The sequence below is a fragment of the Cuculus canorus genome, chromosome 4, assembly GCF_017976375.1.
Source record: "Cuculus canorus isolate bCucCan1 chromosome 4, bCucCan1.pri, whole genome shotgun sequence".
Taxonomy (NCBI): domain Eukaryota; kingdom Metazoa; phylum Chordata; class Aves; order Cuculiformes; family Cuculidae; genus Cuculus; species Cuculus canorus.
This window is the reverse complement of record NC_071404.1, coordinates 49,401,623-49,427,891: the sequence shown is the minus strand read 5'-3', so window position 1 is coordinate 49,427,891 and position 26,269 is coordinate 49,401,623. Positions and strand designations below refer to the sequence as shown.

The window sequence follows — 26,269 nt, the reverse complement described above, 5'->3', positions numbered from 1 at the left end:
AAAAATGGCCATGGCTCACGAATAGAGTCATAATCTGATGAGATTTATCTACACTTATGAAGACTGAATAACACAGAGGGGATTACCCTCTTCTGGAGAGCTAAATTCTGAAGAAAAGCAAAAAAGAAAAAAAAAATCAAATATTTTTTGATGCGTGCCACAATCATTATTTAGCTTGGCACAATGTAACTTATTTTTTTCATGTGGAAAAAAAGAAAATCAGTTAAAAGAGATTTAGTCACGCTATATACAATCATTCACGAGAAGTTTAAGTGTATCTTATCAAAGACAATCAAAGCAAGTGTCGAAGTTATTCAAATTACAGTAACACAGCCTTTGTTTCACAAAGAGCTAAATATCTTTTTCACACTTTTTTTTAAAGCTCTCAGTATGTATCATGTTCTCTAGCAATCTGACACACTGACAACCTCATTAGTAATTTACAATAAAAGTTCCTTTCCTAAAGAATCTTGATTTCTCCATCAGATTAAATGAAATGTATATAACTTTCATTAGGCTTTCATTACATGCTTATGAAAAAATATTTTAATTATAGGATGAGAACTAGAGAACATCACATGATTCATAAGCCAGAGATAAGAATCCTTTTCATCTGTCATTGATCTAGGATGAGTAATTTACCTTATTGCTCCCACTATTTACTAATCTGTAATGATGTTTGTCTGTTTCATATTCACAAATTTCCTTTTTGTGTTTTGCTTCACATAATTTGGAGACACCTCTTAAAAGTTACTTCCTCCCTCAGGCCTATAAACCATGAGAAGGGATGAAATACCTGAAAAATACTAGGAAAAGGAATTTTTTGTCTTCTACTTGAATAGAAAATGTAAAAATTCAAATAAATGTATCAAATTATTTCCCTAGTTAAATATATCCTCAAACTTTCCTTACTTAAGGCTAGGATTAAGAAAGGATTTATCAAGTCACTCAAAGTAATACTTTAATGCTTTTCCGAACTGTAGTACCTTGGCTACAAACTTCTGAGAACAGACACATCTTTTTATCACACCTTCCTTCGCTTCTTAGATGTGTCAAGCGTCACTTCAATCCAATGACAAGTCATAGAATCTATCATGTTAATAGAGCATTTTTTAATAAACAAAGTATTCAGTTAATGAGATGACACCTTTCATGCCTATGGATTTGAGGCTTCAGTCCTCGCATGGGGATAAATAAGATGCAAAAGCACGATGTGGTTTGCAAAGAATGACATTTACATAGCAATTTACACTGCCATCTTCAAGCAGAACAAGGTTCACAAGTACTAGCCTGTGAAACACTCTCTCTTCGAGCCTGAGGTTTATTTTTATTTCCATGTTGTTATACATCTTGAAGAATAAAACTAATGTTTGCCAGCTCACAATTAGTACATGCCAATTTATTTTGAAACAGGTCTGAAATAATTGCCTATTGTACCTCCTAAGCTATAATTTTCAAATGTGAGTGATGCAGTCCTTTACAAACACACAGTATTCATGATACAGGGAATATTCAAGTGCTTACGGCCAAAATTTCTTGCAGATATGTTTGCCCATTCTCCCAACAGGATGGATGCACACACAGGCACACGCACTTTGCAAGAGACTGATTCTTTTTGCTGCCTTAAACTACTTGGTTTTGACTGCAGCAGAGGCAGTGTCCTTCAAGTTTTCTCTCACCCTCTCAAGCAGCCCAACTGTGCTTGCTGCCCAGAGAGGTCATGCTGCTGTCTTGCCAGTAGGGAGAGCAGGGGCAGAACGGTGCCTGAAATCTGCCAGAGAGCCCACCAAAACTTCCAGTAATACTCTGCAAGAGGGGCCATTCCCAGCATGTGCTGCCATCCTGGGAGGAGGAGGGCTAGAGCCCACCTGGTATCCTTGCACTTCTTTCTCACTTTTCCTCCTTTTCTGCTCTTTCTTCTCCTTTAACATAGATTTAGCATGTCAATGCCAAGATTATTCCTAAGAATGCATGTACAATAAATTCCTTTTAGATCAATTGTTTGGCATTGTTTTGTCTTCACAGTACTGAACCCATAAATTTTACAGGGTGGCCAAAGGTCTTACCCCAGTGACCCCTGGACTGTCCAGGCTGGATTGTGATCCACCTATACATACCCACAACCCCTCAAGAGAAACAAGACAACACTAGGAGACAAATGGACCAAATTTGAGCAGAAATGAAAGAATAATAATAAAAAAATCACATTGGAAAATCTCACGTAATAAAAAAAGGAAGGAACTTCAGGTGAAGGACAGGTTTATGGTTCTTCACACTCTTATGTCCTTGTCCTTTGCTCCGTAACGTATGTCCTTGTCTGTAACGGAGCATTACCTGGCAGAGGCTAGCATAGTGTTGCTGTCTCTAAGAGAGTTATGCACACTTGTATCTGACATCTTGCTCTTCAGTTCTTTTCCCTATTTGGAGTTTTAATTATCACCCTTATGCGCACAATTTGGAAAATTCAGCCTTTCTCCATCACCACTGCTTGTACGTTATTTTTGCATGTTTACAGCTCAAGCATAGATTTTATAAACATCCTGACACCTAAGATCCACATCAAATTATAACAACGTTGCAGTATGCATAGTAGAGAATAAAGAAACACTGGGCATTGTTCACCTGCTAGCACTATATGATCTGGAAAAAAAAAAAGCCTGGAGAAACTGAATGGAAAGAATAAATAGTTATTGTAATTCCATTAATCAATAAATTCTAAATTTAAAAAAGCTATGAAAAAAAATGCTCAGCCTTTCAGCAAAACATAGTAATCGTCCGATCATTCCTTTAGTTGCATGGCACACAATTCAAGTAATTAAGTCTCCTTGCTTTTAAAAATACTGCATTTCAAATTTTGCTCTTCTAAAATAACTGTAAAGTAAATCTTGCCCTAAGTCTGGATCTTTATTTTATTCCTGTTGTTTCAGCTAATAATTGTTACTAATGCATTAATAATGTGTACTAAAGACTCTTAGATGCTTAAACAATTAGCTGTGGTACTTTAAAAGCATTCTTCCTAGACTGAACTCCATCATCCAGAGCTAATACATTTTGGGAAACAATGTATAGTACACTCACCAGCAGTGGAGCTTTCTGCCTTCAATTTTTGTGCGTATATAAATAATCAGAGAGCTCTTTGGGCGAATACAAATTCAGGCAAATTCGCCATTCAGTGAATACAAAAAACCCAAAAAAACTACAAAAACATTTCATACTATTATACTACTAAATGTGGTTTCTGTAGTGAAAAACATTTAAATAAATAAATGGTATCTACAACCAGTGCTTGTGGGTGGTAATTTTTTTTGTAAACTATTTTTAGTTGCTAAATAATCTGTGGCTCAAATGCAACTATTGATGAAGCACCAGACTTTTTCCCCCAAAAAGACATTTCAGTTCCTTTCAAACCTCTCTTTAGTGGTTACCATGTATTTTATTCTACTTCTTAATTTGAAGTCTCTTCATGAAATGGGACAAAACATAATGAAATAAAGAACCCTTTTGAAAAAGATATTGAAAGAATGACACTTTCATGAGTTCTTATGTTTGACACGCCTCTGCCAGCATATTTCACAGTACATTAAAAGGACACATGTGGATCTGCAATCATAGTTTTCTATTATAAAAGAGCACGCTGTTTGGATGCGAGATGCACTACACTAAGAGACTGCCCTGTAACTCTGTATCCCAGGATCCTTACTAGTCCACTAGAATGTGATGTCAAGAAGTGCAACAAACCCTTCATCTGCATGTAGTTTTGTGGGCTATACCATGGTGACAAACTTAGGCTACCCCTCCCTGAGAAAAAGACGTTGCAAGGAAATATAGAAACAGCAACATCTATAGAAATATAGAAGCAAAAACATCTCCTGGGAAGGGACTCTAATCAGAGATTAGGTTCATAAGAGCTGGTCTCTGTCTACAAGTCAAACATATACTTGAATACTTTTTCCATGAAACTAAAATAAATATCTTCTACTCTCATCATAATTGATCAATAAACTATACTTTTTATTACACATACCTTCCAGCTAATGGTGTGCAAAACCATGGCTTCTCACTTCAAATAGGTGAATTTAAATCTATTTAATAGCCTTTAGAACTTTATGATAGGCATTAACTCAGAAAGTACTTACAAAGTTTTAAATTCCTACAAAGTCAGGTACAACTGAGACAAAATTAAAAATACTGACCAGTCACTATAATTGTTGCTGGTTGGTTATGTCTGTTTTTTTTTTAAAGACGTGAATTTTTTTTAAAGTTGCATATAGATCTCACAAAACCGTAATGCTAGGCTATCACACTATCAAAGCTTTCCACTTATGGACTCTAAGACCAGGAGGACACAGTGTTTTTACAGTGAGTGTTTAAACAGCTACTACCATTTCAGTATATTGAAAAGAGTATGTGCAGTAAGAAAAGTATGTATCATTCATGACATTTCTTCACTGGCAAATCCCATACAATCTATTATTGGCACAGAACTATAAGCATGGTCAATGCTAGGTATTTCATCCCCAGCTATGTTTCAGGGACAGAAGTTCAGAGTGTGCAAACAGAACGTAAAAAGAGGTAGTGCCTGAAAGAAAAATTAAAAACAGATCTTTTATCTTCTTTGTATAGTGCATCTTGGTTAATTTTCAGTAAAGTAAATGGGATGGATGATGAAGCCAGGATAACAAAAGTATTATGGATTCATTTACAGCTCTGTTATAAATTTTCCATCTTGTCTTAAGATGGACAGTTTAGTGTGCGCACTTCTGTCTAGCTTGCGTTTCTACCAAATAAACATGGCTTACAAATATACTAAATATGTCATTGAATTACAGACTCTTTCTCAGAAACCTCCCCCTGGGCTTCTTAAGGGCACACCTTAATATGCAAGGAAATGCGTACATCCTCAATTCATGTAATCTTTCTTACATAAATAACTGAATAATCAAATTTCTTAGAAAAAGACAAACATTTAACATATATCTACCACATGGAGAAATACTGCTGTTTCAAATTTAGGAAGCTGCAGCAGAGGAGAGGAAACATTTTAATAATGATTAAATAGTGGATTTATACCTAGATCCTGGAACAGCAGGATCCATTTGTTTTGATCACTAAGATTTCTTTTATTCAGAGAAGAAAAAGCCCTATAAATTCTGGGAACTTGGTTAGGCTGCACCAAGGCACAATACTTTCAGAGAAAATAAGCATTTGAGTAAGGTTCTTCATCGTCCTATATTTTCTTAGATAAATACTTGGGTTATTAGTGTTAAGCCCACAAAAAACGACTGCAAAATTTTACAGATGGCTAAACAAGAGTTCACTCGTCTAATACATGAGTTAATTGAATATAAGATTTTTATTCATCAACTGAAAATAAAATAAAATTAAAAGAATAAACCATTTACACCATTAAGTCCTCTCATTACTTGAAGCTTTTGAGTTAATGACAGAGAGTTTGAAAAGTATATCAATGTAAATATAATTTATAAATATGTAAAACCTTCATAAACACAGTCAAGGAACTTATGTGCTGCTCTTCCTCCAGTACTGCCTTTGCCATTTAACACAGAAGACAAAACTGCTTTTATTCCTGGTACACCTAAACTGGATAAATTGAGATATATGCTTTGAATACTCCTGGGGCAGTGTTCAGGGTTACTGGAACTTAGACTTTGTTTGTTTTAAGATTTCTGTCTTCAAATTCAGGTTTTTCCCATTGCTTTCTGTCTAACTGAATGCTGGTAGGATGTTTAATTTTCACAAGTCACTTAAAAAAGATATAAAAATCTCTGCAACTACTCATATTCTTGATCTGAGACATGTCATTACATTTAATAAGCAATATAATGTGACTGGTAAATCATGTCAGGAAGTTTAACAACAAAATTAAACTAACTTGGCTTGAAAGTATCACTAGATGAATCAGAACCAGTGACAAACCATAAGTAAAACTGATCATAACAGAATTCCATCAGGTATAGACGAAAAGCCTTACTCCAGTAGTGGCTGGATGAGTGTTAAAATTTCATCAGATTTCTACAAGTAGTCATAAAATAAAGAAGCCATTAATTAAATCTGCAAATGAGGCAATATGGGAAGGGAAGGGAAGGGAAGGGAAGGGAAGGGAAGGGAAGGGAAGGGAAGGGAAGGGAAGGGAAGGGAAGGGAAGGGAAGGGAAGGGAAGGGAAGGGAAGGGAAGGGAAGGGAAGGGAAGGGAAGGGAAGGGAAGGGAAGGGAAGGGAAGGGAAGGGAAGGGAAGGGAAGGGAAGGGAAGGGAAGGGAAGGGAAGGGAAGGGAAGGGAAGGGAAGGGAAGGGAAGGGAAGGGAAGGGAAGGGAAGGGAAGGGAAGGGAAGGGAAGGGAAGGGAAGGGAAGGGAAGGGAAGGGAAGGGAAGAAGAGAAAAAGTGGGCCTATGTTGATAAGAACTGTCAAAAGAACGAAAGAGAATGAAAAAAGCTCCTTTGCTCCTGTAAGGGACATAACTTAAACTTTACCTGTATAAAAGGCATTAGATTTATGTTTCTATATAAATGCAAAGTAGCACTAACAATACACTGAAAGATCTAAGACCGAAAATAAAACTAATAGCTCTTCCCCCTCTTCTCCTCCCTTCTCCCCCACCCAAAAAAAAAAAAAAAAAAAAACCAACCCAAAACCCTAAAACTCGCAAAATCTGCCAAAGGAATTCTGAAAACTGAGAAGTAGGGTGATGGTCTATAGCAGAGACTGTTCTTCGGTTTACAGCATGGAATATATTGTAAAGTCTCCCTACAAAATTTGGTAGTATTTCACAAGCTGCCTAAAGGCAAAAAAGTTTAGAAAAACATTTGTTGCTATAGTTCACCTCTAACTTATTAGGACCACTGACTTGTTATTATCAGTCTCTGGGGTGTCCGAAGACTCAAAGGAGTCAAACAAAACCAGTCAGCATAGGCCAGTTGTTTAGCCCTCAAATTCCTTTCTTCACCAGAAATTTGCATTGGTATCATCAGCTAATAAAGCTTCAATACAAACCCTGCTGCTTCGTATACTGCCTTATTGAGCAAGATTCCAAGGGTATTTCTTTCTGGGAATGAAATTAACTGTTCGGTTACATGCACAAGCTTTCTGTATCTCCATACAATCTACACACCTAACACCACCAAGAATGAATAAAAATAGCTGTCTTTTCATATGGTCAGTCAGTTAAATGTTTGGTTTTGTTCTGTACAGAGTCACTGGATCTAAATTAACAAATTACTGTAGCATAGAAAATAATTGTAAGTTTAAGTTGTCTGTTTATACTTTAGGGGTTTTACTTTAGGTTTTTGGGTTTTTTAAATAGAGGAAGTAAAAAATTCTTTCTTTTTATATTATGCTAATATTTCTTCCTCTTTTACGGTGCACCTCTGATTTTATAGGACATTACAATCCTGTGTTTCAGGAATAGCATCCAGATCTTCACCAATCCCCCACAGTGCCTTACATAAAGCTACATATTTTATCCCATCTTTCTTGCCATTCATGCCCACCCATATGAGACACATTACTCAGACCCAAAGATTATAGCATTGTTATGTTGATGATACCTAGATTTACATCTCCACTAAACATTAATGACACAGTATCCTGACATAAATTTACAGTGCATTTTTAGACGTACAAACTTGAAGATAGCCATGAAATATATGTCAATTTTTTGTGCAAAACAAATTTTGTACTGTCAATATATAATTAACTGCTACTATTTTACCTTGACTCTTCCAAATAACTAAGGACAAAATGACATTTCTGTCTGTATTTTCATCTAGTTCTAATAATACTGCAAATTAGCAGAGAAAAGCAACTGATAACACTCTCCTGGGTTGAAAACTGGTTGGATGGCCGGGCCCAGAGAGTGGTGGTCAGTGGAGTTAACTCCAGCTGGAGGCCAGTCACAAGTGGAGTTCCTCAGGGCTCAGTACTGGGTCCAGCTCTGTTCAATGTCTTTATCAATGACCTGGATGAAGGCATTGAGTGCACCCTCAGCAAGTTTGCAGATGACACTAAGCTGGGAGGAAGTGTCGACCTGCTGGAGGGTAGGGAGGCTCTGCAAAGGGATCTGAACAGGCTGGACTGCTGGGCCGAGACCAATGGGATGAGGTTTAACAAGACCAAATGCCGGGTCCTGCACTTGGGGCACAACAACCCTATGCAGCGCTACAGACTGGGGGAAGAATGGCTGGAGAGCTGCACAGAAGAGAAGGACCTGGGGGTGCTGGTTGACAGCCGACTGAACATGAGCCAGCAGTGTGCCCAGGTGGCCAAGAAGGCCAATGGCATCTTGGCTTGTATCAGAAATGGGGTCACCAGCAGGTCCAGGGAGGTTATTCTCCCTCTGTACTCGGCACTGGTGAGACCGCACCTCGAATACTGTGTTCAGTTCTGGGCCCCTCACCACAAGAAGGATGTTGAGGCTCTGGAGCGTGTCCAGAGAAGAGCAACAAAGCTGGTGAGGGGGCTGGAGAACAAGTCTTATGAGGAGCGGCTGAGAGAGCTGGGGTTGTTTAGCCTTGAGAAGAGGAGGCTGAGGGGAGACCTTATTACTCTCTACAACTACCTGAAAGGAGGTTGTGGAGAGGAGGGAGCTGGCCTCTTCTCCCAAGTGACAGGGGACAGGACTAGAGGGAATGGCCTGAAGCTCCGCCAGGGGAGGTTCAGGTTGGATATCAGAAAAAAATTCTTCACAGTAAGAGTCATTGGGTACTGGAACAGGCTGCCCAGGGAGGTGGTCGAGTCGCCTTCCCTGGAGGTGTTTAAGGAACGGGTGGATGAAGTACTTAGGGACATGGTTTAAGGGACTGTTAGGAATGGTTGGACTCGATGATCCAATGGGTCCTTTCCAACCTTGTGATTCTGTGATTCTGTGATTTTCTTTATCCTCATCAATGTTGTTGCAGAGGTCAGTTTTGGAGTCACTGCTTGTTCTAACGAAAACGGACACCTTTTAGGGGATAGTATTTCAAGCAAACACTAGACTTCTCACTAAAGGGGCTGTCATATTAAGATAAGTACTACAAAAATATTTTTTAAATACATAGTTATAAATAATAATATCCATCACAATAAACTATAATTTCCTTGGGACTAAATCTTGATCATTCTCTATATAATCTATATATATTCTTGAAAGGGACCAGGCAATAAAATGTAAGTGGAGGTTTTAGATTTTACAGTGTTTGCATTTTACTGGAGTAATACTGTCATGGACTAGTCAAAGTGAGTGTGATTCGAGTTCATCATGTTCAAAGACAATGAATCCTTCTACACTTCAAGAGGAAAAAGAAACCCAAAATACAACCACAAAATGGCTTGCAAAATTAAACATAGTGTCCTGAAATCTTTCCAAAGTAGCCAAAACCCATGCCTATCTGCAACTAGAAAGTGCTTAATTAACACGCCCGGTTCTTTTGCTGATATGCTACAGAAAGAAAATGGCATACTCTTAAACCCAACATAAGAGCAGAATGCTAAAGTGCAATCCAATTGACTAATCATCCATAAAAAGACACTAGGATTCACTGGTCACAAGCATATTCTGTCTTTTTGAGTTATATTTCACTCTTTCTTTAAAGTCTTATATTTTAGAAGTTCAACCTTTCCATGAAATAATAGGTTATAGCAGCCCACAGGGAAAATGAGACACTTTACATACCAAGACTGATGATTTTGGAAGCATCATAAAGCTCATGGGGTAGGTTGCTGTCCAGCTGGCCCATATTTTGTGATGCATTAATCAAAATATCATCAACTACAGCAGAAGTTAATCCTAACATGACACGCTAAAGCAGAACAAACTGGATTCCAGTTCCACACTGTGGTTCCATCGCCTTCACTAAAATAATACCACACACAAAAACCCCAACTCTTCTAAGAAACATTATATAATTCTCCACATGTGCTTGTAACTGTGATTCCTGCTAAATCAAGGCATAGGTGTCACAAATGTCAATGGAGCTTTTGGGGAATAATGCAAAAGTTATTTCTGCACGTGCATTGCTCTTACTGGAGAAAAACTTGCAGGTTTTTTTTTGTTTTTCTACGAAACAGCTATTCATTAACGGTATTTTTTTTAAAAAAATAAGCATCCAAAGCCACATAGGCAGTAATCTTAGAGTAAGTTCTGGTTTCCCTCTCAGGGAAGGTCTGTACTAGCAAGAGACATGTTCTCCAGGCACTTAGGGTATACTAGCATGTTTCTCCAAGATTTGCCACATATCTGCTTATCGCCATCCACCAGAAAAACACTTCTGACTCCAGTGAAAACTTTCTTTCCCATCATGCCACTTGGTAACAATACCCCTTACCCTGTCCATAGAGCAACTCTCTTTGTTATTGCTCACAGTTACAAACCACAGTCTGTGCTGGGAAGCTGTCAAATTGCTTCAGTCATTGTTTTCTGTCTCACAACTCAGGCTACAGTTTTTCTATTGCCACCACAAACCTGCCACAGGAGCAAGCTGTACTCAAAGAGAAACCAGAAGATTCTTGCATCCCTTCAGCCCTTTATGTCAGCTCTAGAGATGAGGATGCTGCAGGACAAGTTGGTGCAGATGGACCTCACTCATCATACCTGATGACAGAGTGCGTCTCCCAGATCACCACATTCAATGCCACACGGAAAGCAGACATGATTTCAGTTAGCATCTTGCTGTTGGAGAGCCATAAGCGTAACGTTGTTACGCAAAGAAAAGCAAAGAAAAATACTCAATTCATCCCATAAGGTCTAGCAACAGTTGACTGAATAGTTGTCAAGAAAAGAAATAAATCAACATTTGGAGCTAATATACTACGCAAACATCTTCTTACTCTATATTTGAGGGTTTGCAGGATGCTAGATTAAAGATAGTGCAGAAAGACACTTCAGTTGACTTTGAGGAATATCGGTGCTTCTGATAACATTAAGATAAATTTGTCTAAATGAAATATTGATGAATAGATATTTATCTTTTGCCAGCCTTACATTAATAGCATGAGTTTTCCTAGCAAACATAAAACTACATCTTTAAAGCTTCCCTTTCAATAGCTTCAGGGTTTCAACACTACTGTATGTATGGTAACTGAACTATTTTTAATGACCCTGTTGAAAACACAGTTAACATAATTAGCACTTTCACTTCCATTTATTCGAAAAAGCAGGTCTATCAACTAACTGCAGTATGTGGAACTTTAAGATCGATTATTCAAGGACTTAAAAGATTAGAAAGGCTGGCAAGTATATACACCCACCCATGCACAAACCTGAGCACACATACTCTTGCCATGGCCTGAACTCAGGCTACTTGCACTATGTTTAAAATTTAAACTGGTTGCCACTTATCCCTGTGAATTCTCAAGCCAAAGTCATGACTCTTCTGACCTCACTTTTAAAATCCTGTTGGATCAGCAGATTATCAGGTTAAGCTTGAGCCCCATTCTTAATATATCAGCAAGATATTCCTCCTCCACAGCGCATGAAGCAGGCCAAAGCCCTGCCACTAAACAGCTCCTGAACAGAGACAACTACCAGAAAATTGTTCACATTTCACAGAGTTAAAATGTAGGTCCACAATAGGATTGAGCAGTTCAGCATAGAACTGAAAGGGGCAGCAGGAGGACACAAATCTGTGCTGTGATGGAACTGAATCCCAGGGGTGTTCCTTCTCAGGTAACCTCAAGCTCTGAACCACTGAAGGTTGCTTTTGATAATAAATCTTGTTTCCCAGGTTCCTATTAATGAAGAATTATTGACATTTTTCTCCTTCTCACTTAGATTTAATTAACCATCACAGCTTCACGGTAGCTTACATGCAGTAACCAAGCTGCAAAACAACTGAGATGCAAACAGTTTTTATAGAAACTCGTAGCTTGGAGATCCATCACTGAACACTTCCTAACAAGAGGTCATTTCCAGGCTGCTGCTCTGCTTTCTTTGGATTTCCACAAATTGATTCATTTCTAGTCTTGAAATGCAAAACCCAAAAGACAGCAACAATCTCAGGAGGTGTTACAAGTATTAAATAGAGAAAAAGGATAACTTTGAGTGTCTTACTGATAAATTTCTGATCCACTTGTGTACATACATGTATACAAACTAAAGTGACTTCTTATGAAAATGCAACCATGCTGATTTACATGAATTTTCAGCGAGAGTGAGGAATAGGTAGGGTGGAAAATGCTGTAGTGATCCAGGTTTAGGTGATAATTCAGAAACCCTTCTTGCCAATAATGAGTGTTGCCACTGCAATCACTCTGCTTTCTTAAGGTCTTTAAAAAGATGAAATAGTTAAATGTGACATAAAAATAATTAAGATGACAAGTCTGGATATCTCAAAAGAGGACACACATGGCAAGTCAAACTGCCTTAGCGGTGACTGCTTCTGGCTGTCCTAAGTCTGGCAAACATTACTACATAAATTACTGCTGGATCACATCTTGTAGACAGTTCTTGAAGTTCAATAGTAATGCTATTTTAAGAACAACAACACATAAAATACAGTTCAGTCTCACTAAGTAAAACAGGTTTTGTTTTTGTTGTTCTCCACTCAATTCCTTTTTTCCTCCAATAACAATTATATTTGTTTAACAACTAAAGACTCACCTTCCAATGAAAACATCTCAGAAGCTTTCTCTGGATACTTTTTTCAAGCAATAAATAAATAAAAAGCACATACATGTAAATGGTTTCATATTTGTGAAAACCCGACAGAAACAAATTTGTTCATTAAAACCAATGCTCGTTTTTTATTCAGGAGAACATGTAAACACATTATAACCTGAAAAATCATAATAAAAATTGCATTTTTTAAAAATATTACCAAGTATAACCACAAGCTCTTCAGCATCATCCCTAAAGTTGAAATTCATAGACCAGCTGACAGAGTAGGAAATGATGGCCAAAGGAAACACATCAATTAGTCATCACATATCTACAACTAAGGTTATCACTAGCTCATTTGAATAACCTCTAAATTCAGCTTACAGAGAAATCTCAGTGAGCTTTTATAAATTTAACTCTTCATAGTCTGTACTGCAGCTTTTCACATATTCAATATGGACAATTTATCCATTACGACCTCATGGAAATATAATATGTGACTGTAGTTAAAAAAATTAGGCTACATCACTGATCTGCATTACAACCCTCTCTGAAGTCCAATGCTAACATCGACAGCAATGCTGAGATCTCCTGTGCTCCGGAATCTTCTATGTATGTGAATTAGAAACTCATACTAGGATTGTAGAAAATGTATTATAACAACATTATAAAAACAGTTTTTAGAAATCTGAGATCAAATGTGTTCCCAAGTCTACCCCAATCATAATGACAGGTTGTTTATTTTTTTTTTTTTAATTATGATAGCAAGTATATCCATAACACAAAACAATAAATATTATGCTAAGCAGCATATAATCATCAATTACTGATAAATGGCTATTATTCTATGAGATGGTTGAAATATAAGTATTTTGTAACTGTAGTTAATAACTGTTTCTGAATAACATTTTTTGACTCTTAGTATGAAACCAAAAAAAAGTGAAAACTATTCCAAAGCAGTAAATAGATTTAAATACAATGTAATAAATGGTTTTCAGCTGTGGGTTTTACTTTAATATAGAAAGAAATAGTATGTAATATACCAACTATATAAATAACATTTGCTAAATTTTATTTTTAGCTTATCACAGATGAAAATTAATAGTTAGCTTAAATTACATTATACAAATTCCATATTTCATCACAATATGCATATGTGCTTTTTAATCTGCCTCTGAGAAGAGAACCGAAACTAAAGCCTCCAAGAAGTTTTCTTCTGTTTCAGAATTTTAGATTGACCAGATTTCAAATTCTGCTTCCTCATATGAATAGACAATAAAACCCCAAGCCAACTTATTGAAATAAAAATACCAAGATATTCATTATTACTATTGGCACAAGAGATTTCTTATCTTGCTTAGTGACCCACGCATTATTTGTACACAATGATCAAGTTTATTCCTACATAAAGGTTTGGCTTTCCAAGAGTAAAAAAAAGATATTCATCAAAATGGTAAAAGGAAAGAAAAAAATTCCAGAATTTGCGTCCCTTTCATATGTAGGTAAATTTAATTAAACTAATAGTGAACACTAAGTAAAATGCTACTAACTAGTTCAATTCAACAAAAGATGAAACTAAATTCAAAATCAAGTTTCAGATGTATACTTTGGATCTGTGCCAAAAATGGCATGTTATTTTCTACAAAGTAATGAGAACTGAGAAGAAAACCTGTTTCCAAATGTACATACAATGAAGTAGTCCTTAATTAGCAAATACAAATGTAAATTCAGAAAATTGCTTATTATCTACAATGTTCAAAATTATAACTTCTATTTATACAAATTTAGAAATTACATTCTGTGTAATTAGGTGTAAATTTTAAAGATATGCATTAATCATAATTTGTCTTTGCAAATAGGATTGATTAGCATTTATAATAGCATATGTAAGCGGAGATTAACTGTGAATCACACTTGCTCAAGTAACAGACTAATCACATTGTATTTTATGTATACATACTGTACTATACTTGTTTTTATCAAGCACTTAGCAAGTAGAAAAAATCAGATTTATTTTGTGAAGATAATAAGATTTTCTAAATTCTGAATGAGCTCTCTCCAGCCACAGTGCAAAGAATAATAAAAATAAATAACACCTGTCTATCTCATCCCAAAGTGCCTTGGATAGAGACTGGTAGAGAACATGGACTTTAAACTCCACAGAAGGGGAGCAAGCCATAAATTTCAAGGCATAAATTTTAAATAATTTTTTAATTTGGAAAGCTAAACCAGGAGAACAGCAAGCAATTGCTGTCCCTCCTAGTTCTCACAATGTGTAAACAGCTTTTACTTCAATTTTGATGTATGTGTTCATATGAACCGTGCAGAAAATGTCATACTATCCCATTTATGCTTCACAAATGAATGAACAGCATATTCAATTTCAGATCCCATTATTAAAAACAAAAATTGATAGATCCCATCTCTGACAGACTTCATGGCAACCTATCTGCACCTTTTAAAGATAAAGCAGACTTCTGTTCTAGCAATGGTGAAACCTCTTTCAGGCAGACACAGTGGAAAGTCCTTACTTATAGGACACAACAATTTCATGCATTCATACAAAGTGACACTGCAATTAATACTCATTAGTATAAGATAAAGTTTTTAGCATATTTCACATACACAAAGTTCACACTGGAAAAATCTCAGTCTTGCTAACTACAAATACAATGGTGGAAGAAAGCAGATGCACTAATGAAAGAGAGTTCTATAAATCAAACCCACCCCACCAACACCCCCCAAAAAAAGTAAAATAATTCTAATTTGTACTATAAAACCTATAAGCTTCTCTTATTTGCATAAAAATTGTGCTGGGTCATTTACATTGCAAAGATACTTAAAATTCCAACAGTTACCTTGATCCAAGGCAATGTGTTTAGAGAAAAGGAAGAAGTCCTGAAATCTACTACGTACAAAAGAAAACTAAGAAAATGAGCAGAAGACTTTTCAGTGACTCACCCTCATGCCACAGGACAGTTCAATAGAATGTTCTGGCATCCCAAAATGAACACTGAAGTTGAATCAGGCTTTTCATATTTCCTTTTTCTTCAATCAAAACAGAGCTTCCCCTGGCTATAGATATTGAGCTGTACACTGTAAATACTTCTGTAGAAGTTTTCTCTTAGTCCGATGGCTAAGAAAATGTGAAGCAGTAGCAAGCTTCCCCTAGGCAAGAATTCTGTAGACAACAGGATAGTGATTTCTTTAACTTGGCCTTTAAAAAGTCTCCCATGAAAAGGAGGTGAAATCTTGCCATATAACATATCCAATAGGTATGTTTTCCCAGGTGTATTTAGTAAGATTTTTATTTGGTCCTGCAATAATCTACTCAAATTAATTCGTGAGCAAGCTGCATATTTTATGAGCCTATGACCTCGAGTCTTTGAACATGCTTTTTATGCTTATTCAGAAATAATGGTACTAATCATAGATTAATTAAATTAATCAAAAGTAAAGCAGTACATTACATTAACTACTTACAATCAAAGGACAAGGGAAAGCAACAGCTGGAACAATACAGGAGAGAAACAAAGCTGTAATGAACGTCTTCAGCAGAAGAAAAGCTGCCCAGTATTGTCAAAATAACAAATTCTCCTAGCTTTACTATCATAGTAACTAACTCGCCTGGAGTTTCAAAAGTCAGCTTTAAGAGTTTTAATCACATTTGTGTGCAACAACAAGGACTATCATCTGTATTGAAGTGTACAGACAAGCAATATGAAAGAGGAACATCAGTGCTTCCTCCACACTCTAATTTACTGTCCTATGATCTTCCACCAACACGTGACATGATACATATACAAAAAGCATTCTGTGTTTAGCCAGAACAGTGGCATAACCTGAAAATTCATTACTTTATACTGCAAATCACTAATGCAAAGTAACTCTTCTGGCAGTCTAATTTTCTGTAGATGCCCAGAAGAATTTGAAAGTACTTTTATCAAATTGTCTATCTGCATGGTCAGCTGAAAATAACTTCACTATGCAGTCCAAGTTGACAGCATACAGTAAATTTGCCAACCAATCTGTTACAATTAGTTTAATAAAACTAAGGTGTGAGTAAACCAGTTCTATGGGAGTTTCTTACTTGATACAAGATGGAATAAACCAATAAAATTTTCTAGACATTTAAAAAGATACCTAAAATTACCTCAGCATCCACAGAACTGAAATGGCATTATTCTCTTTTTACACATTTTGAACCTAGCAGCTATCATTCTGAACTATAGGAAAAATATCACTTTCTAGTCCCTGAGAATCATTCTGTATGGGCAGCTGGCCTTCCCTTCTGTCAAAAAAGAAAAGGAAAAAAAAAAAAGAAAAAGACAGGAAAAACAGAAGTTAAAAGAAGAAGTGTGACTTTCTAATTTCTGTTATTGTTGGAGCTTCAGAAGCATGCTTTATGGGTGATAAAAATTATATTTTAGAGAAAAGAAAGAAGAGAGCATGAGCTAAATAGGACTGTAATGTGGAAAGAGAACAAAAAACAGTACAGCAAGATAAAAGAAAATGAGCAAAGGAGCAACAGCAGGGGAAAATAATGAGCCAGAACAAAAGCTCCATCACTAACAGAGTTTGTAAATATTCCTAACAGCAAGAGAAATTTGCAGACATGGCAACAAGGGATTTCAGAAAGGAAGACAGAAAAACCTGGATTTTAGGAATGGAGTCACCCAACTAATTTCTTCCCTTCCTGCTTAAGAGAGTATAAAAAGCTCTTAGATTCAAGCATTTGGCGCATTATTTCAGGAATCTATGCCCCATATATAAAATATGTGTTTAATCTGTTTCTCAGAATAAACATGTTCCACAAAGATCTATAATGATAGTGAACTACTGAGAAAGATCTATAAAAAGTAATGAACATTGGATACTAGATTTATCGCTCCTGTAGATGATGAAAATCAGGATAATTAAAGTAGTATCATAAAGAAAAACAATCAAACTAAGCCCCAAACAGAACATATTCCTTTAAGTATGTTGCCATGATGGAGAATCATAAGGGAAATAAACTCATAAAAATAGGTCTATCAGCAATTATCAGTGTTCAAGTTAATAAAATCCCTAACCTGCTTTGTTAAACTAGGCAGTTTACCAGTAACATCCCTTTAAATTGTTTTTCCTTCAACTTGTACTCTTGGTCAATACCAGGAAAAAGCACTAAGCTATGAAGAACTTCAGAAGACAGATCGATTGCTCTCCCTAGATATTTGCTGCAAAGGGAAGTAAAGAAAATACTGAATGGATGTAGGAACACTGCGGTGAGTTCATAAAGGTTTGGTTTTCCGCCTTTTTCTCACTAGTTTTGTCCTTGTTATTTTATCAGTAAGATCAATCAAATCACATTTAGGAGTTCCCTAAAGGACATTTTTAAAGGTTTCGCTACTTAAGTTACTGTTGAGTTCATATCTGCACTATTTTAAAAAGTTTTGAAGTAAAAAAATGTACTTCTCTAGCAAAACAAGAGCATGTATAAACAATGTATATACACCGATTACATTCAAATTTCTGTATGAGATTATTATTTTGCCAAGCAGTTTATTCCCACAGACTAAATTGCTTGTGAAATGGCTACCAGAAAATTTGCAGCCCAAATCTAAAAGGTAAACTCTACCTGCCGTTCAACTATTTGGTTGAACCAATAGTCTTGCACAGTCTCAGGTGTTGTACAGATTTAGAAGAAAAAGTGGTGAAGAACCACGTCATAGATAAGACTGCAAATACAGATGAAGCACACCTACTTGGCCGAGGATTTTCCAGAATGGGAATACTGAATGCAACACTAATCCACTGTCAATAAAAGGATAGACTTGCCTTCTTAAAAATACCCTGTCTATAATTTGGCCATATTTATACAAAAAATGATTGCTATAATATATTATTTTGAATGAACATAGGGAAAGTCTGTGTCCCAACAGAACATAGTGTAAATACTGGTTTCCGTATTTTTTTAAATTATGCCTTTTCTCTGACATTGAAGATCACCTTCTCCCAAATAAACTGAATGCAGTCCCAGCTATATCCAGTGACCTCTAATGGAAACACTTGTTCTTAACTCCATATGCCAAGAGAGATATCCAGTATTACTGCAAATTAATACAGTATCTCAATCAATTTATTGACTTTTCAGACCAACTTGCAAGTAAAACTCTATGTTTTCTGTGGCTCATGAAGGTTAATTGTTCTGAGAATGTAATTAAACAGGAGCAGTTATTTGCAAAACTTTTCTTTCTGAAACCGTCTGACACACTTGATGCAATGCCCACCTCCTGTAGCAAAAAAGGGTCTTGGCCCGAGATACCAGTGGAAGTTCTGCCAACATTGCCTCTCACTCTAAGGATGAATTCACAGTAGTTGCCACCAACACCAGCAGTCTCAGTGTATCCAAGAATTCTGGAACAGAGGTTAGGCTAAGTTTCATTAGTTTCTGAATTTGCTACTTAGCTAAATTCACACCACTAATCAACCCTTTTATAATACTTACTCCTCACTGATTAACAAACCCGTAAGTCTAGGGAAGCATTTCCTAATGTGAAAAACAATTATAAGATAATTAACATTCATCTCATTTAGGTCAACTGTGGGGTATGCTTGGCTTCTGTTTGTTTTTGCAGTGGGTTTATGTGGCAAGGTGTTGGCAGCGCATGGGCTACAAGACGGCCTTTGCAAGAAGAGGTCACGGGCTGCCCTATGCCAGACACAGACAATTCTAGCCAGCACCACAATGGACCCACCTTTGTGGTAGGTCCACAAATGACATAGTGAATATCAGCAAAGCTGGTGGCACCTCTGTGAAAACATATAAGAAAGGGCAAACCATCTGGAAAAAAAAAGGTGAGAAAAAGCCCTGAGAACTTCAAGGTCAGTGAAGGAAGAGGGAGAGGAGGTACTCCAGACATCAGAGCAGATATCCACCCACACTGTGGCCTGTAGAGAGCACGGTGTTGGAGCAGACGGATATGCCCTGAAGGAATTGAGGTCCACAGAGAGCCCATGCTGGAGCAGTTCCTGAAGCACAACCTCCCCTTCAGTTCCAGATCCCCATTAATAACCAGGAAAGAACAAATGACAAAACCTCATAGTTCTGCCTCAAGTTCACTGGGATGCCATCATCATTTCCAAAGAGTCCCATAAGTTAGCTGTGGCTTCAGCTCATCTTCTATTTAGTTCTCCAATTCAGATTGCTTCTTACACAGAAACAACACGCTCGCTTCTGTCCAGCTACCATAATGATTAAAAAAATCCCAGATTTATTTAGTTATACACATACATGAAACAGTCTTGGAGAGGTAAACTAACCTGTTAGCTACTGTTTCTCTAGTAAGCACCTTGTAGCATCAGGGAACAGTTCCACAAACCTTCAAAAAATTGTGACACTGGGAGTATGATACATGATAACATCTGAAAAGCCAACCGTTCATGCTTAGTCTCAGGATTTTTCCTCATGTTTTGCAATTATCTGAGTTTTTTTCAGGGTACTTGGATGCTTGAAAAACATACAGAATCTTAAAAGCTGACTCCCCTGGAACCAAATAGGACCACTGAACAGGTCCTTTCACAAACTTCCACTCTAACTAGCAAAACTTTTCTTTCTTCTTGTTGCCTTTATTTCTGTAATACTTGAAATTTGGTGCTTTCTTAGGGATTCTCTTTGAAGAATTTATTCATAACCTGACAGGACTCCTGTAGTAGATTTGTTTCCATTTTAATCTCCTCTCTTCAATCACGTAACAGACTGGAAGATGAAATATAGGTGTACACAGATCACACATATATATTCACATGGATACTTCATAATACTTGTACATTGGGAAGATCATGTCTCCGGTGATGATGTGCACTTAAAATTTTTTCATATATTTGAGGTATGAAGAATCTACTGCCTCTAGCAACTCTTCCTGTCATGCACATGTGTTTTCCTTATTCTCCACTTAAAACATAATATTATGTCATTGAAAGCATTGGCATTTCTCTCCAAATATTTGGTAGTGTGTATGCATTGTTACGCAACATAGATCAAGCCCTCCTATTTCAGCATCAAATACAAAGCCATCACTTCATTTCATCATGATAGTTAACATTAACAGCACCACTAAGTGCTTCCTGGATATTTTTTGACAACTAAAAATCTCTCTAAAAGTAATGAAGCTAGTATTGAATATAAAGTTGTAATATGGTATCTAATTCATGTGCTTTCAACTTCAGCATGATTTAATACATGCATACACAGAAAAATATCGTTGCAGAGGTTTCTTAGCAGTGCATTTGCTAGTAACCAAACAGACCTCTTTTTCCATTTTATTGCTGGCATCCAGCAGACTGTTTTCATTTGAATGCTTTTTTGCATACTACAAAAAAATGTATTAGTATTCCCCAAATATCATTTATAATCCTTTTGCTTTGTACTCCTTCTTGCTGTTATAGCATTAATGTTAATATTCTGTTGACTCTTAAGATGTAGAAACTTCCATTACTAAAACCGAATAAATTAATACTAAAAGAGCACTGTATTGAAATGATGGCAGAGTACATAGCCTAGAAATAGGTCTCACTCCACTTCTATTGAGAAGGCACCAGTAATAGGTCAGGGTAGAAATCACATTTCCTCTTTCTGTTATTGGTATAACATGGGCCATGTAATTGCATGCTAACTTTTTTAAGGTCTTTTAGTTTTAATGCTTATATAAAAAGCTTGTATAAACAACACTGGTTAACACTGGGTAAACTCATCTCCAGAATATAAGCCACTGATCTCCAAACTATTTAAAAACAACAAAATTTCCAGCCGCCCTCACCACGCATGTGCCCAGAAAAAGCCCCAACGATTATGTTTCAAACTATTTTAGAGACCTGTTGTACACATTGTATGCTATAGGAATTCTTTAGAAGCCGAAATGTATACTGAGGTACAGCAGAATAATTTATATGCCAGTATTCACACTACTCTGCACTTTTTCACACTAAAATTGCCTTGGAAGTTTTTTTTTTTTTGTTTTTTTTTTCCCAAAAAGCACTGAAAACCAGAGAAAAAATCTGCCTTCAACTCAGGCACAATGTAACCTTTCTCCTGCTCGATCCCACCCCAGGCTTTTTGAGGCTTGTCTGCCTCTCTGAGTGCTTGTAACTATTAAAATAATTCTTGTTTCTTCTCAACCTTTCAGTGTTTACCACAGAATATTTACTTCAGCTGTAATATTTTTTTGCACCTGTGTTAATTTTAAATCCAGTGACTCAATTTCTACTCTTCACTCTTTTACGCTGTATCAAACAACACTGCACTTGCACATTTGGAAATCCCTGGAGGAAAGCACAGAAAGGAAACTCCAGTTATCTGGTAGCACTTGCAAAGCATCAAATGAAGAAAGAGTAGTGTGTGCTAGTTAAAATAACAAAACTCTGCACTTGTTAAATGTCAATGCTCAGAATGAGAACAAAGTTTTTTGCCAATACTGTTTTACCACCGTAGCCCAATTACATGGTGTTGTTGACATTCCTTGTAACAAGACACAGGCTTTGGATTAAGCTAACAACAAAGGTATCAAGATTTGTTTTGGTTCTGACCTGCTTGGATATTTGCTTTAGCTTTTAAAAGCAGTTATCTAGTGACTGGGCTACTACTAACATTTTTGCACTACCTATTGTTCAGCGTTTCATAGTTGTATTGTGTAGTGTCTTGTATTTGGCTTACAAGGAAAGCTTTTGGTAGGACGGTCATGCAGAGGTGGCTTTGTCAGCTGTACATTTTATCTTACAGATACCAGCAATGAACACTTATTCCGTGCTGAATGATCTTCCAATAACGAGCAATCCAAATAATAACAGGCACTGAATGACACCAGAGACCTCAGGACTATGAGCAACTCAGCAATGGCCAGTTGCTCACCATTAAAGAAAAGAAACCTTTGAGGCATGGTAAAACTAGTTGTAAGGATAATAGATGTCATGTGAACTTGAAACCAACAATGAAGAGCAAGGTGTACAATATGTTAATAAATGTATCAGTGAGATCCTAACTGGATTCTAGAATATGGAGAAAGAAATCACCAATGTTAACATCAGACTCATGCCAAGGAGCTGTGATATCAGATTTACTGCAGTGCTACTGTGGCCACAATTGTCCTGAAGCCATTGACCTTCACAACAGAAGCTGTGCAAGAGTGAGCAATACATCAAAGAAAGGTGTAGGTACTAGAAAATTTATATAATTTTAATTTTTGACTGTTTGAACTAGATGTTCTAGTACTACTGTAACTGGAATAATAATAATAATAAATCTTTGATCAGACTGTTAAGATTTTAATTAGATTAACACTAAGTTTGCATCTATGCTATAAAGTGTGGGCTTTGCTCACATTGATCATGTTTCCATTAAGTCTGAATATTACTTGTCAATCATGATTTTTTCCAGACCATTTGAATGCTATGTGGGAAAAAAAGGATAACAAACCTGAGTAATAACTTACTGGTTTATACTGTTTGGTAAAGTTATAGAAAAATGAAAGTAACATAAAGAAACTATAAAAAAAAAGGTATTGGAAATGATGGGTAATTTCCTGGGAAAATTAAAATCACAACTCTTACACTCTTTAGCCCCCCGGCCATGTTTCATTTTCAACCAAAATGAAACACCACCTCTACTAGGCAACAACTTTAGAAATACACCAGCTGTCTGAGTATTTTACCTATTCTTCTACAGATTTAGGAGGATCAGGTGAAAAAACCCCAAACTTGTTCATTTAAGAAGTGAAAATAGCTTTCTTCTCATCAGAATCCTGAAATAATCCTTTTCTTCCACTCTTCTTTCACTTAAGTCAAAAGCTTTTTTCACAACTCTCTCCATTCCCAACATGTATTTTTTAAGCAAAGCATCACAATATAAGAAGTCCTCTCCGTCCTCTTCTAGATAACAGTATCCTACATGGACTGCAAATATTACCATGATAAAAATGGCGATGAAAAAAAGAAAGTATGACAGAGAGCAAGAGGTAGATATTTCTATGCAGGAAGGATTTTATAGCACCAAGGAAGAGAAGGAAGATTGGCAAAAGATTAATTTCCGCAAGGAAGGTGAAGCTCAACAAGATAATATGCATATACTCATTTCTGTTGTTTCTTTAAATTATGTATTTGCTATTTAATTGATTTTTCAAGATACTTCCAACAAATACAACAAGGACTATGCAATTATACATGCAAAGAAGTTGCAGAAACCTGAGCAAAATGGTGAGAGAGGATGCTGAAAATGGCGTTTATGGACAAAAGAAGAAAAGATGATATAAGATTGATAAACACCACCACCATCTTAAGTGGTACAGAATCAGCCAACATAATGCAACATTACCTCTGAAGAAGGTTCATTCACTTTAAAGACTTGCATGAATATTTAGCTGATTGGTTTTATTTTCACTTCAAAACCATTTAAGAATAACTGCTGGAATGCTATTTTAAATGACTGCAGTATGACCTCTGTTTGAAATTAAAGCCCACAGATGCTAAACAGGTGCTCCTCTTGAATAACTGTCATTATATACTATGAAGCTTGCTCAAAATGGCATAGTAATAAGATTCAAGTATTGTCTCATGTTACTAAGAAAAGGCATTAGCAGGAAAGCTCTAGGAATACTTCTGGCACAAGCATCTTCTTATCTTACCTGGTAAGTGTGAGTGTAGAGTACATCCTCAAGTGAATTAAGTCAATCCAGAGTAAGGGAACACTGAAGCAACTAATAGTAGTGACAAGGTTTGTGATGAATTCTCTAACTGGCTTCTGATTTCTTGCTTAGTAAAGCCGTAAACCAGGAATTACCTCCTATACCCACCCCCCTCGCACCCACTCTCCACTTTGGACAACACCAGATATCCACTCAAGAAGCACAGTCATATCCAGCAAACACAATGTTCATTATTCTCACAAGTATCAGTGCTACCTTAGCAAAGTGTATTAGAAGCTGAAGTGCTCAGAAAATAAGATAAACAGCAGAGTAAAACTTGTAAAAGCTTACTGCATCCCCTGCAGAAATGTCTCGAGTCACACATGAAAACTACATACATAATTATGAACATTCATTAAATAGAACACCTATAGAAAGGTTCTAAGCCTTTATACACAATTAAAGCAAAAGTGTTATTACTGGAAGACAAAAAAAAAATGACAGGTTTTAAAAAACTAATACTTTCTTTTTCTTCCAGATCTTGAAGACATATTTTTTCCAATCTGAAAGACGAACATCCCTGAAGTATTTTCTTACTTGTAGTGAATCACCAATGGATGATTAATTGCACAAAATGGTAAGAACAATTGAATTTTATTTTGGATAACTTTGTCATAGCTTACTAATAATTTATTCATAGATATATTTAATAATGAAGATATTACTGCCAAAAGACTCATGTTTGACTGTTCATAATACCAGTATCATATTAAGTAATAGCATTTTGCCATAACTTGCAGCCCATTTCATATACAGCAGTATTTAATTAAATCCATAAGTGCAGTGTCCAGATGTTGTTTTTTAATTTAGTAATGATGGAACCAATGAGATGCTGATAGGTTTGTAAACTAAGCCTTCAGAACATGCAGAATTCCACAGGACCTTTAAAGAAAAAAAGAAAAAAAAAAGAAAAAAAAGAAAGAAAAGAAAAAGAAATGAAATGAAATCTTAAAGATGCATGGTTTGATGGCAACACAAAGTTAAATGAAAAATGATCATGTCTGCTGTATGCAGTCATGCAAACAGCATGTAATAATAAGGCTTCTCTCACACCAACAATGAATGTAACAAGAAAATAGGTGACAATGTATACAAAACCAGCAATATGACTCCTCAGCTTCTGCATGACACAATTTTAGTCAGAAAACAGTTATGTACTACAGATGCCATGTTTGTACAGTAAAAAGGTCACTAGAATGAGCTAGTTTATGCTAATAGAACAAATCTGCATGCAGCATGCACAGAATGTGAAACCATTCTCACATTATGATAAAACTTTATGAGTAGATTATTCTGCATTAAAAAGCACTCATTCCAAATGTACTAATATGACAAAAGCCATATGTGTTGCTTTATAACATAGTGCTTATCCATGCCTCATATCTGAATTTTGCTTGTTGATCTTTCCTTCAAGGCGAATCCAAATTTTTATCAGTCAATATACTCAGAGCCTATTGTGAAACGTTGCTATGTTGGAGAATTTCTGATTGTTATTGAATGCATGTTACTAAATTGTCAGTTCATTCCTTTAACAACATTCAAAATATTTCAGTGCTGCTATGACACTCCCAAATCATTCTCTGGCTTTACAAACAGGACACGGCTCGTATTCAGCACAATGCGTCAACAGACTCAGCAAGGTATAATCCAGTGGGACAAGGATGGCTTTTTAATTTCAATGAAACAAAAACTACTGAAAGGTCTTGTTTGTCGGTGTCCTACTTCTTTCTATCCTTGGCGTAAAAAGTCAGAGTGGATGTAGCAAAAGCATGTTATTAATTCTAGGGATAACTTCATTTCATTAATACTTGGAGACCTCATGAACTGCCTGGTAGCACCTTCATGATAGAAACAATGCAACTATAACATGCTGAAAATATACTACTGCAATAACATTTTGGTAAGTCATACTCATCATTACTGCACAGAAATTAAACTAAAAATGAGAAATGAGACTGAATGT

The 26,269-nt window shown here is 36.3% G+C and overlaps 1 protein-coding gene across 9 annotated transcripts in view; it reads right to left on the bottom strand.

Annotated features, from left to right (window-relative positions):
* The window catches only part of CCSER1 (coiled-coil serine rich protein 1), a 695,806-nt gene that overhangs the window by 222,260 nt on the left and 447,277 nt on the right, over positions 1 to 26,269 (bottom strand). Inside the window, exon 10 of one of the 9 annotated variants that reach the window (XM_054065346.1) lies at positions 24,672 to 25,188. The exons of the other annotated variants lie outside the window; for them this stretch is intronic. Coding sequence (XP_053921321.1) covers positions 25,108 to 25,188 — 81 coding nt within the window. The 3' untranslated portion in view covers positions 24,672 to 25,107. Of the gene's footprint in view, positions 1 to 24,671; positions 25,189 to 26,269 lie in introns of those variants that run through there. 9 annotated transcript variants of the gene reach the window in all.